Genomic DNA, 13,977 nt, shown 5'->3' with positions numbered 1-13,977 from the left:
AGCTGGAGTAACCAGAAACGCATCAATTTCAACACCACCCATGAGTTGTCATCATATACTATTATCTCAAGGTAGGGAGAAGAAAGTAAAAAAAGCATAGTGCAGCAGTTATTCCTAACTTGCCCAAGGCAAATCAGACTTTGGCGTGCTTTTTTGTCCGGGCTTGTAGCTATCTGTGCAGGCTGAGATACGTGCTTGTGGGAGGGATCTCTGACTTCTTTCAAGGTGCATTGTATGCTGAAAGAAAAGCTTATCCTTTTCATATTAGACAATTACCCCCAAACCCTCCTAATGTTACCGGGAGAAGATTATTAATATGGAACATAATGACAACACTACCCTTCTAATGGGGAGAGAGTCTCATAGAGGATTATTTCCTAACAGTGACCTCACTTGTGGATTCAAAAGCAGAAGCTGTGAAACTCTGCCAGCTATTTCCTTTGTCATCCTTGTGAATTATGCAGCTGGTAGAGTAAAGCTTTGATGTTGATTGGAATACTTGACTTTCCTGTACCTGTCTAATATCATGATTATACTTTTGTATTTGATCAAAATGAGGAATCTACATTAAAGAGCTACACCAAGTACCTCCTAGCTTGATTTTTTAAAAATATCAGATGTTTTCCCAGGGCTGTGGCACTTAGAAAGTAAGTCCCACTCCAAGTCCAAGTTTAGCTTTTGTCGATAAGAACAACTGTAATAACGTATTTTACATAATATTTTAACAGATGGAAGTTCAGACTTTCTGTACTAAATTTCAACATAGCTGCAATCTTGTAGTTAAGAAGTTATTAGCCCTGCAATTAGGTTCCTTCAACTGAATCCCTGACACTTACTTAATTATAACATGACTACAGACAGACTATGAGAAGCAGTAAAATCAACTATGACACACACCTCCTAGTTTCCCATTGGCTGGAAACTTGTTAGGCTTGATGGGTAGGCACTGTAGTCAGAGAGGATTTCAAAGCAAATAAATAGCAAGTCCTTCTAGCCAGTCAGAAATGGATTTCCACCTGTCTGAACCTCAGGCTGGAGTGAGCTGCTTTTAAAACAACCCAACAACTTGCTGTATGAGGAAACTACTGGAGAAAATATTCCCTCTCATACTTTATATTTCTTCTATGAAAAAGTGATTTTGGAAGACTTTCTAGGCCACCTCACTTGAGGTGTCTTTTTCAGAAGAAGCATGGCTTGCTGTGTGTTACAAATCACTGGTCTAATATTTGGAGGTGTTGGCATGGTCGGGACTTTGGCAGCCACAGTTATGCCGCAGTGGAGAGTTTCTGCCTACATTGATGGCAACATCGTGGTGTTTGAGACCATCTGGGAAGGACTGTGGATGGACTGCATCAGTCAGCTGGGCATCAGGCTGCAGTGCAAATTCTACGACTCCATCCTGGCTCTCCCCCCACCCTTGGAGGTGTTCAGAGCCCTCATGTGCATTGCAGTGGTCCTGTCAATCATTTCCTTTTTGATGGCCATTGTTGGTGTGAAGTACACTCACAGGACCGAGGAGGATGCCCAGGGCATCAGTATCTTTATACTGGCAGCTGGAGTTGCCTTTCTCCTGACGGGCATCCTCGTCCTCATCCCTGTGTCCTGGACTGGAGGTAGCATCATTCACGACTTCTATGATCCAAAAGTTCCTGTGCCACTGAAACGAGAGCTAGGAGCTGCTCTCTATGTAGGCTGGGTGAGCACTGCACTTCTCATCACTGCAGGAGCAATGTACTGTAGCTTCTGGTGCTGGGCTGATACATCCTCAAAATCCAGGTATCCGTCACTTTCCTGTCACAGGTTGCACAAACCTGACTTTGCAGGAGGGCCGTCCCTAAGTGTGCATGCCTATGTGTAGTTGCTACATGTGATCTTTCTGCTTAGCATGTCGATATGTTCCGATTGACTTCAGTGTCTAATTAAACTCTGCATCTGTAATGGAGGAACAGTTTTGTTCATTTGCTATTTACTATTGACATATATATCTGCTCTCTAACGTGCTTACAGGAAATGTTATTACATGGGCATTATGTCTGAGCACAGTCAGAAGAAAAATCTCACCATTTTACAGGAATGAAGAATGGTATAGGAACACCAGCAGCCAAGAGTCTCTCAGAGAAGATGAACAGCATATGGTTGGGCTGGAAGGCAGCTGCTGTGCAATAGCACCATTGCCCTCCCCTAAACCCATGATGTGCAAAGAGAACAGGGCATTTTACTCTAAGGTAAAGTCTTCATAAGGACTGGTCTAGGACAGTGGTGAGAAGCATCAAGTTGGCAGCATGGCTGAAGCAGCTGCTGAATGAATGGAGAAACCTCCAGCACTCTGACTTCCAATATTGGCTCATAAATGTTCATGCTCTCCCATCAGAGGCCTCTATGATTGACTATGGATTTCGCTGATGCTTGTGGAATTGATGTATCCTTCTTACCTCTTCTGCAGGGCACAGAATCCAGCTCATGGAATAATAAAATTTTTAATCACTTCACCAGACTTTGTATTACATTTCCGTTGCTTGCTACCTCTTGTTTTTTTATGACTTCTCCTGTTTTACAGGTAGCACCTCCTCTTGTATGAAATTCAGGACAGACCATCTGTCTTTATGCACTTCAAAGCACCATGCTAATGTAAAGTATAAGTAAACAAGCCAGGCAATGTAAATGCGTAATCCCTACTTGCCTGTTGGAGGATCAAGAGTTCCTGCCTACATCTTCCATCACACCCACAAAAGCCAAGCCCTGATGTTGTTCTGACTGTTTTGTGTTCACAAGATTTATTTGAAAATGTAGACTGAGCAGCCTTATGCCTGTCTGTACTTTGTGCAGAATTCAACAATATTTGCAGCTGTGCATTTTTTTTTTTCACAGCTGAAAACTTGGAACTTGCTTTTGACAGCGTCCGTGTCACAACGTTGATAAGTGACCAGTTCAAAACATTCTTTCCAGTTCTTTACACAGTAGTAATGGATAGTATAATTTCATTGATAATTTAATGACACAGGCACTCAGTTTGATCCTTTTCTGTGTCTGCGACTGGTATCTAGAAAAAAAAGGGTGTAATGACTTTTTGCATTGAGCAGAATAATGCCTCTATGTATTCATTTGACTGTTCAATCTGAAGCAGAACGTGGAAAGCTGCATTTAATTAAACAAGCCTTTTATTGACTTCAGATGAACCTAAACAAAACAGTGCCGTTGAACACAGGTATTCATTGCATATATTAACTAATGTGCATTTACATTTAAGAGAACCAGCTCAGATCTTTTAGTGGGAATTTTCTAGTCACCAGAAAACAGGTTTAATGCATCTTGCTCATCACTTGAGCAGTCAAATCAGCACTTATTAATTCCAGATGAGCCTTTAAGAGAACATTTGTAAGTAGGTTTTCTAGTACTAAAACATATTTTTTATGTTGTCTTATAGCTGCCAATGTCTGTCACAGCAGCTGTCAATGGGTCAGACAACTCATTTCACTGGAGTCATTCTGTTGACTTTGGTAATAATTTATACTACCATGAGGACCTTCACCTATTATTTTATTGTATTTATGTCCTATTGCCTATTTTGTTTAATAAGGAACTATTTGGTGAGTAAGCTAGAATTGCATTTTTTGGGTTTATTCAGGTATGACATTTGTGATTAACAAAGCAGAGGATGAAGACATTTGCAATGCAAATATGATACATATTTATATGTGGGTAATGGATTTAAATGATGATGTATTCAGTGTAATGCAACTTTATGCAGATGTAAGTGCTGAAGAAGTAAGTGCAATTTTCTATAACATTAATTAAAGGATCCTGAACGCTTTCAATATCAGTGGTTTCATCTAGAAATCAAATTCGAACTGGGTGTGCCATTTACACCAGTAACTTTATTTTCAAAGTGTTAAAAGATAAAACTGCTTTATTTGAGCATTTAACATTCATTTGACAGAAAACCTAAGCTCTTTACATCTAACATTAACACCTGATGGCTGCATATTGCTCCATTTCTCTCTTTTACCAGTTGATCAGAAGATGAGCTCAAACAAAATCTCTAAGCTCAGACAACCTTGTGCTTGCATGTGGGTTTGGAATCTGACCTTGATTCCAAGCATACAGCTAGGCTGGGCTGCTGTTTGGATGTCTGGGGTTTTACTGACACAAACGGCAATTTCTGGTGATGTGATTTAGCACTTATAGAGTCACCCAAATATGTTTAAGAGTCTATGACATTAAAATATCTGAATTTGATGCAGGAACAAATTTCTCATAAGAAGCTAATCTGCAAGAGATGTAACACACTGATCAACCTTCTCCCTTTGAACAGAACAGAAATTCCCTTATTGTGGATTCTGGTGGGGAAAACCCCATAAAGATGATTACTAGACATTTTACCTCTGTATGCAAGGAATGCATTTGGGTGAGTAAACTGTATGGGTACATTTGCATCTGTTAAGGGAGACAGATTTTTTTCTTCTTCCTTTTCCCCTATTCAAAACCCGTGGTGCTCAGAACTGACTAGTTGGGAGCTGCAGTTTGGAGGTATGAGTAAGAAAAGGAAGTTGTAAGGGCTTTAAAGAAAAACTATGGTTGAGCTTTGAAATTAAACTGCTGCTGTTCGTAAGTTTTCTGAGGGTAACAGGAAGAGCTTGGCTTGAGGGGAGTGATGGAGGAGCTTGCACAGATCTCTAGTGCCCAAGTCTGCACCTTCTACCCTCTGTCTGCTGCTCCAGGAGAGCTCCTGCCCCTTCTGGGTTATATCCAGCCAGACCCCGTCTCAGGTAACCCCAAGTGTCTAAGGTGACTCTTGAAGTTTATTTAGGTGGCTGAACATGTCCTTCCCAAGTGAGATAGGTGAGGAGAGGATGCTCAGGAACACGTGTAATGAGGCAAAGACATTAGGGAAAGGGCCACCTCTTCAGGGCACAGGAGGGCTGTGGAAACAGAGCATTGGTTACACATTACATGATGGAGGACCAAGAGGAAGCAGGGTGTGAATAATCGCTATTGACCAGACTTTTATCTCAGAAGAAAAGGCCTAGCATGTGGGTGTCATTTGATGTGCGTGGGCCAGGGATTATTAAAATGTTGTGTCAGGTTTTTTGTGTACTGGAGCTCTGCTTTCATTGAGGAGTGGAGGCGGTAAACTTGCTTGAGTGATGTTATGTTCACATTAAACTTCAGGCCTGCTGTTTTTGTTAATAACAGCTGATTAAATATTATGGTTAAATATCAAGTTTAATATCCTGATGCTATCATATACTTTAATATTTTGTGATTGCAGGACAAAATTACTTTGGAAATAAATGTGAATAGCTGAGATTCTGTTGTGTATTTGAAATAAACGTATGAACCCTTTAGGTTTTTTTTTTACCATTGTATCACTGTTTCTTTTCTATATTAAAGTGAATGAATGTATTTCCCCATTGCCAGGGAAAGACAGCTTCAGTATTTTTATAATATCCTTTTCTGATTCAGTCTTGGTTTTTACATTATGCTTTGGGTTTTGCTAGATAATAAACAAAGTGGGTCTGATTCCGTGGGAAACAAAATACACAAAACTGATTTAGTGCTGACTACCAAGACTTGCTTATAAGAAGTTTCCTGAAGCAAATTGATATTTCAAAAGCTGGTCCCAAAATGTATATTCATCTCTGAGATGAAAAGAAAAGGTTCTGGAGCAAATAATCCACCACTAAGATGCAGCCAAGGGAATATATTTATGCCAGAAATGACAGCTTAGCAAAATATTTCATTATAACAGAAGCATGAATCAGACAGGTTTTGAGACAAATAAATACATGCAGTCATCAGTCCTGATATGCAGAGACAATGATCTGTGTGAAGGACATTAAGACTAAATGAGTTTATGGTAAAAAATGTTACAACTCTCCTGAAAATCAGTGTGAGGACTCACAAAGTCAGAAATGGGAGCTTGATTGTGTCCTTCTGATTGACGGTAACCACCCTTTTGGAAAAAGCACAAGAGATCTTTTCAGGGAAGTCCTACGTCATCTTTGAAAACTGGGACAGAGCTAACCCACCAAATAAACAATTCCTTTCCTTTGTATCTGGTATGGAAATGCTCTCTGACTTACTTACACGCTTTGCTGATTTAAGTCTCAGAGTCTAAGACTAACTTGACATTTTATGGCTACTTGAAGAAACAAAGAGCAAAAGAAAACAAGAAATACCCTGATAAGGGTAGGACATTTTCAGCTGAAAAGGTCTGTGTCAGTGCTTCTTGTGTTCAGTTACCACTCGTAGAAAATGTTCCAGCTGTCAATGAAGACAAACAAAAAATATTCAAAAGCACAAAGATTTTGGTTTTAGCAACATCAAGGAACAGAACCAGCTAGGGAAAGGGGTTGTGACAGCGGTATTAACAAGCCATGTACACCTGCAGAGTCAGCATCAGAGAGTTTGTTCAATTCCGGGGATCAGAATGGATTGAAGCCAGTGTGTCCTCAGTGACAAAACAACCAATTGCATAATTTTTAAAACAATTAAAGGAAAAAGAGAAAATACTATATTGAGCTCAGCTGTTTGTACCAGAAGAAAAGCAGAACACAAAAGGTTACCTGAGATTCTCATCCCTACACTTCCAGCCCATTAAAAATGAAAGTGAGCTAATTTTACCATTAGACTTTTTATTCTTTTATCTAGTCATTTGCCTGTCCCTCCAAAAAGGCTTCTCACTTGAATGTGTCATCACCTGAGCAGTGTGGAATTTTGAGGCATTATAGGAAAGTAAACTTTACTGTGCTTTAACTTTCTGTTATCAGCCAGTTCAAGCAGTGAGCCCAACGGTGTGCGTGTGCTGATGCAGAGATTCTGTATCAAAGTGATGCTGCTCTTCAAAGTGCCTCCTTCATGTGGGCCTTACAAACCAGAGCAAATCTTGCTGGTAAGATGAGTTTTAAGAAGAGGTGTCATTTTAATCAAGGATTGTGGATCTGTCTGTTATCCAGGAGCACTCACTGCTCAAGTTGTAATGATTGCTGCAGTGACAAGGGAAGCAAAGCTAGAGAATCTGGACGCAGTTCTCTGCTCTGAGGAGGGAACTGACAGAATTGCCCCAAGATGTTTGAACTAGTTATCATTCATCCTAATGCATGTACACTTCCCTTGCCCCAATAATTTCCAAGAAAACGCTACCTGTGTATCAATCACTAAAGATGAATTTATCATGCAGTTCCCTTTATCATCTCCTTTTTTTTTTATTTAAACGTCGGACTTATTTAAACAACAACAACAACAACAACAAAAGAGCTCACAGCAATTTAACTGACAAATCCAACACCTTTGTGCAAAAAACGCACTTCAAAAATAGAAACCACAAAACCATCAAGTTCTGTTCCCTGCATCAGCATCAGTCAAACTGAATAATACATTAAGCTTGCTAAATCTCTCTTGCCCACTTCTGCTATGGACCTTAATCTGTGGTCTTTGTCTCAGTTACCGTGAAGTAGTCCCTGATTGCCAAATGACAAAGATGATGAGTACATTAGCGTTTCAGCTTCTGTCTGATGGATGAGTGACTGACAGAATGATAAGCAATGTTTATTCATTCAGAGTTTCCACTGTAATGCCAGATGGTGCTGGGAGATAGAAAATAATCTCTAGACCCCAACAAACATTGCCTCGCATACTGTCACATTCATTCTGAATTTAGCAAAAATTGGCAACATAAACTCCACGTGTTGAAGAAAAGTATATTGTTAGCTAAGTACTTTTTGTGAGGCCAAGTTTCACAGGTTAGTCTGAGTCCTGGTCCCTCACCGCCACATCCGAAATGCTGACCGCAGGCTCTACTTACACCAACCTGGTGGCTGCTGCAGCCACACAATGGGAGATGCAGGGAAGACCAACGCTGGTGCTAGAGCTCCTGCCTGCAGCCCCAGGACAGAGGACACACAATGGCAGATCGCCTTTACAGGGGTGTAAAGGGAGACCATGCTCCTTCCCTCATCTGAACGTGCCCTTGTGGTGGGTTGGGTTGACCTTTGGCTGGCTGCCGGATGCCCACCCAGACGCTCTCTCACTTCCCCTCCTCACACTCTTCCCCTGCTCCAGCGTGGTCTCTCCAGGGGCTGCAGGGGATCCCTGCTGGGGTGACTGAAGCACCTTCTCCCCTCCTCCCCCTCTCCCCTCGGTGCCCACAGGGCTGTTTCTCACACTTTTCCCCTCACAGCCGGGCAGCGTTTTGCCCTTTCTTACACAGGCTTTCCCCATGGCTCTGCTGTGGTGGCTGTGGGGCTCAGCTGTGCCCTGCGGTGGGTGGGTCGGAGCCGGCTGGAACCGGCTGTGTCTGGCTCGGGGCAGCCCCAGCCTCTCCTCACAGAGGCCGCCCTGCAGCCCCTGCTTGCCAGCGCCTGGGCACCTACAGCCAGTACAGCCCCACTGAAAGTTTCCTCCTGGGGTGCAGCAGCGAAGGGTGGCTGCGGGGTCGTCAGGGCAGTGTGGTGCCCTCCCTCCCTCCCAGACCTCATCCCACAGCCTCCAGTGAGGTAAGCCGCTCTGGGCCGGTGATGGTGACTGGGGTTGGCCGCAGCCCAGCTATTACCAGGTGCCACTTGGCCCCAGTCCTGGCTGGGATGACAGCCCTCAGGGTGAGGGCAGCACTGGAGGGAGACAAGGCTGCAGCAGGCTGTGTGGCAGCACCATGTCAGAGCTGCCCATGGGCACTGGCAGCCAGACCCTGGGGGGAGTGGAAGATGTTGCCTCTTGGTGCACTGTCCAGACGTTTCCCACCAGTAACGGTCTAACCCAGGTGCCTCATGTTTGGGCCTGAAGACCTCCTGGAGTCCTCCTGCCCTCTGGCTCAGCCACAGCTGGCCAGGATGGGAGCAGTGAGTGGGATCGAGAGGTGTGCTGCTCTGCACAGCACCAGGTGGAAAGCTCTGATGAGATGACCAGCTCATGCCATGGATGCACGCAGCTGCCTCTCACACTGTCCCCTCTGTCTGCAGCAGAGGGACTGCATGGGTTTCCAGATGTCCGTGCTGCTGCACTGGGACATGCCTTCTTTCCAACAGTGTTTGCCCCACTTTCCAAGTCTACTTTTGTGCATGTTTCTTCAAGCAGGAAAATGCAGTGATTATCAAAGTAATTATCAAGAAATGGAGTTTGTAGAGTAAGCAACGCAATTTGCCAAGGGATGTGTACAAGGTGATGAAGTGTTGGCTAACAGAGGCAACAAAAAACACTGACCTGTCTCCAAGCAGAGCAGCAGTGACTTCCTCTCTCTGGACTCACCGCACCCATTTCCTGGTTTATGTGGTTTGTGTGCCACCCAGAAAGCTCTTTGACACCCCACAGTTTGGAAACACTCCACTGCCAAGAGCTAATTACATACTAATCTTTCTTTGAGTGGTGCCCATGACAAATTATCTTTCAATAGAGACTGAACATTCCCATGTCATGCACTGTTCATAAATCTATGGTTCACCTGGCCTTACGGTACAAGCATGTCATTTCAGACCAATACTATTTCACATGGAGAACTAAAACACCCTTAAAGCCTTTCAGGGTCAAACAAAGGTAAGGGATGAGAGTCTTCGGAGATAAATGTCCGAGTTGTTTTAGTACACTCATGAGTTAGGAGTGAGGGTACAGTGCAAAGTTTATTGAAGCCAATAGAAAGGTTCTTGTTATGACCCATAGATCTTTTATTCATCAGACATATTAGCATCAGTTATAGTTACTCAGAATCAGCTGTCAGTGGTCCTTGGAGATGCTTGTTCAGTTGCTCAGAGTTTCATATAGGGTTGGATAACATCCTGCAACTGCCTGCTGAAATTCGTTGTTGGGTGTTCTTTCCCCTTTGGTATTTCTGGAACAACCATCCCAACTCCTCATGTATGCAAATGCACATCCATGCACGCGCACACACACACACACAGCGGTAGACACATGATGGCCATATACACTGAAATTATTTTCCATAATTTAAAAAGTGTTTCCAGGTTACACAATCTGTTACATCATTGGTAGACTAAATGTTGCTAAACATGGAGATTTTCCAAAGATTAAAAGGACATACTAAAGTACAGTTTACTCACTATGTATTTACTTCCCTAATTAGCGTCTGAAATTCCACCACTCCCTTTGAGATACATTTTAGGATTTTTTAATTATGTTGTCCTGTCAGTGGGAGTTAATGAATCCAGGTTTCATCCAGGTTGGCTTACTATTCCCCTAACAGCAGCTTGCACTGTGGGGCAGATTGAAATTGACTGACAGATATTAGAGTTACTGGGGGAGCGGACAGACGGACAGAATAACTGCAGAAGACTAATTTTCATGAGAAGGAGAGATGAAAATGTATTTTTAATGAGGTTTGACAGTACCATATTTTCTTACGTTATTTATGTGGTATAATACATAGTTCCTAGCACTTCTATGAGAATAGTCCTAGTCAGTTAACATCAACCTCCAAACCAGCAGACAACAAAAAATAATCTTTTTCACAGGATCTAGATTAGTAATGGTTATTAGTGTGGTCTTTTCCTTTTCTAAATGATTTAACAAGAATGGATTCTTTTTTAATGCCAGAGTATTGTAGAAATCTTTTCAACAACATGATGTAAAACTCTCACATCTAAGTTTTTTTATCTTCCCATCACATTTTAAATAATATGTCAGTGTATTTATTATTAAACTTTCATTTTACATTGTGTGCCTGTGAGTGTATGCAGTTGGTTGCATAAAAAGTTATCAGCTGGCATCAGCAGAATAGAATAGTGGTATCTACCATAGTCCTGGTTTTGACTATGCAGCTTGCTTTACTAGCAGAGCATTGCTGCTCCAGGAAATCAATGCAGTAACACTTTAAAAAAGATTACCAATATTCTATATTAAGAGAAGGGAATACAGAAATAGAAATGGCCAGGTTTTTATTTTATTGGGCATGATCTCTTCAGGTGAAGAAAAAATTATGCCTTGATCAAAGTCATAAAGCCGATGATTTATGTAAGACTTGATGACCTAATAGTACCATCAAAGAAGAAAAAAAAAAAAAAAAAAGAAAGATCAAATGATCAGCTGGATTGGGCTAAAGACTGTTTAATAAAGTGATTCTAGAACAGCCGAAATACTGGATTTGTACTGCTCTAGAATATTTACTTTCCCCCCCAATTCTGTACAAAATGATTAATTGTTCTTTAATTAAGGGAGAAAGTAAGATGACTTGGGGGAAGGGCAGAAAAGCCAATCTCTTTTAAATATTCATAACATTCTACATGATAGTCAAACTATGAAATGCTCTTACCCTTTATAACAGGTAACCATTAAATTTTACTGGGACATAGTTGTTTTATTTTTCAAGCTAATTACAAGAACAGAGACCATATGTGTAGTTGAATGAATTCAAATTGCTATTTATTATTTCAGAAACATGTTTAGCAGTAGCAATAATGCAATTGCTAGCCACAGGAAGTGTATTGAGGTCTAAATCAATCAATCAATCTTAATAATGGCTGAAAAGAAAATTCAACTTTCAATATACTGGAGTTCTTGTTAAAAAAGATTAATTTCCTGCCCCTTTTCTAGCTAAAACCCCACACCCATGTTTTATTTATGCATTTGAATATTTATTTTTATATTTACTATTAGCATTAATTTTTAATACGTCTTGTCTCTCTGTTGTCAAGTCATAAAACTTAGGTCCCCCAAATTCCCAGTGCAACTTTTTATTCAGGAAAACCAAGTATTCTTAGATTACTCTGCACTTCTATTTTGTGATAGACCGGGTGATCAGATTAGTTGCACAGAACAATTCATTTCTGCAAAGCATCTTCTAACAGAAGTATTGTAGGATGCCTTAGACTTCCCTGAAATCCATACATAAAAATAAAAGCAGAGTTTGAAGGTAGGATATGTGATATGGATAGAAGCAATAATTATGAGTGGGGTAAGGACAGAGAAAGGCAAAAACCAATTTTAAAAGGATAATGACTGAGCAGAGGGAAGCTGGAAGGTTTTGAGAGTGCAGAAAAACAACACTGGTGGCATTTGGAACACTGTAATAAGAATTACAGTACTTGCACTTGAAATGTCAACACATACACAGTGTTTTCTAGCAAATAGCAGCCAGACTTCAGAAACACTGCAAGCACCTGAATTAGAAGAGTCTGTGCTAGGAAACACAACCATCCAGACCATACCAGCAGTACGGGGTGAGACTACTAGAAATTAGTGCTTAGTCATTGCTTTGTGTCTTTAAATCACTCTCCATGTATTATGTAAAGTAATTTCTGTGTTTTCTGTGAGACCAGGAAGATATGTGATTCTGATTTTGTAAATGGAGGAAATTTTAAGGCCCTCGTTATGCAATGCACACAAGCACATGCTTGCCTTTGCTAACTTCTTCCGTGCCTGACTAAACTGATGCCTTGGTGATTTCTTAGGTTTCAGCAGCTAGGAAGCATAACAATGTTAGCAGTTCCAGGGCCAGATTCCTCACATGCACGCTGTCAGCTCCATCAGCCCAGTGAAGCCTGAACGTTATGTACCACGCAGAGGACATGGCTAAGAAATACCTAGTTCTCAGCTATAAGATCAGACCACTCGGATATGCTCATAACAGGTAACTAGGAAGAAGAAACAGTATAAAAAACAAAGGTGTGAGAAGAGAAACATTTCTCTTGTATTTCCAACAAGGAGATAAGCTAATAGCATCTAACTAAGTTTTTGTTGGTGGCTGGGAAGCTGATGGGCTAGAGGAAATTGTGCAGCAGCAAAGTGGCTCACAAAAGTAGGAATGATTTAAAATATGCACATGTTTGCCTGGGATTTAAACACATATACAGATCAGTGAATGCTGTAGGACCTCAAAACTCCGGGAAGCCTATACACTCTGATAATATCTGTGGATGCTGCACAGAGTCTTCAGTTTCTCATGGGACTGTATGGGCTCTGTCAGCGTTGAAATGTCTTCATCAACATTTTGTATTTTACATCTTGACCAGCTGCCAATTCCTGATGGAGCTACATGTGAGTACATGTGAGAATAGGATATAACTACCTCTGTCAGCAGCTTTCTGTTGGTGACTTTATCAAATGCTTTTGAAAGACAGAAATAAATCATAAAGGATTGCCTTTCTCTTACATCTGTATTAGCTCAAAGAATTCTAATAAACTGGGAAGGCTGGGCATATGTTCACAGACTTACACAGGTTTGTCTCTGGCAGAGGACATTCTTGTTAAATAATGCAGTAGTGAAACAACAGTTTAAGAATATAGATGGAGAGATAAATAGATGTTTCATGACTCTCACCTTAATTACCTATACATCAAATATAACTGATCATGCAGAAATGCCACCTGGCTTGCAATATTCTGGATGAAGGAACACCGACTAATCTCCAGTCTGCAGGACTGGTAGCTCTCTTTAGTAACAGATTAAGTATTTCTGTTAATATTCCTGCTCCTTCATTCTTAATTTGCTGCAAAGCACTTTGATGAAATCTCTGGTCCTGGTGACTTGTTGCAGTGTAAAGGATCACTTCTGCTTTATGTCTTTTCCTGGGGCGCTCTGTCTCTGACAGTGCCTTACCCATGCTGCTGGCCAACAGTAGCTCTGAGGCAGGTATCTCCCCATTTGTTCTTCAGTAAGTCATTTATCTTTTGGAGGGCTTGTTTTTCCTTGAATTGGGCTGTTTATTTGCCAGTACTTTTACAGATTTTCAACTTCTGAGACGGATAAAGAACTCAACATTGCAGGTTTAGTGGCCATCTGTATATCCATTTTATCTTTCATATCTGCTTTGGTACAGTGTCTCAAATGGACAGCACATACTAGATGTCTATCTAATCTCTCTTTCTCTAAAGCCCTGCAATGGACACAAACCAATTCACTCTTCCTGTAGTATTATGTTATATACTGAAACTTGACTGACGATAATATTCTTTCAGAATATTCAGAGCTTGCTTTTTATATTTCATAGGATCCTTTCTCTTGCTGTAATGAATTCTCTGTATTTGGCCAAA

The 13,977-nt window shown here is 41.2% G+C and overlaps 1 protein-coding gene across 1 annotated transcript; it reads left to right on the top strand.

Annotated features, from left to right (window-relative positions):
* Nucleotides 1-1,189: 1,189 nt before the first annotated feature.
* LOC126053226 (claudin-8-like) lies at nucleotides 1,190-2,185 on the top strand. Its single transcript, XM_049835144.1, is given in 3 exon segments — nucleotides 1,190-1,776; nucleotides 2,072-2,139; nucleotides 2,142-2,185. Coding segments are annotated over 3 exon segments (699 nt in total).
* The last annotated feature ends 11,792 nt before the right edge of the window (nucleotides 2,186-13,977 follow it).

This window comes from Accipiter gentilis, chromosome 32, assembly GCF_929443795.1.
Source record: "Accipiter gentilis chromosome 32, bAccGen1.1, whole genome shotgun sequence".
NCBI lineage: Eukaryota > Metazoa > Chordata > Aves > Accipitriformes > Accipitridae > Astur > Astur gentilis.
This window is presented reverse-complemented; position numbering and strand designations above follow the sequence as displayed.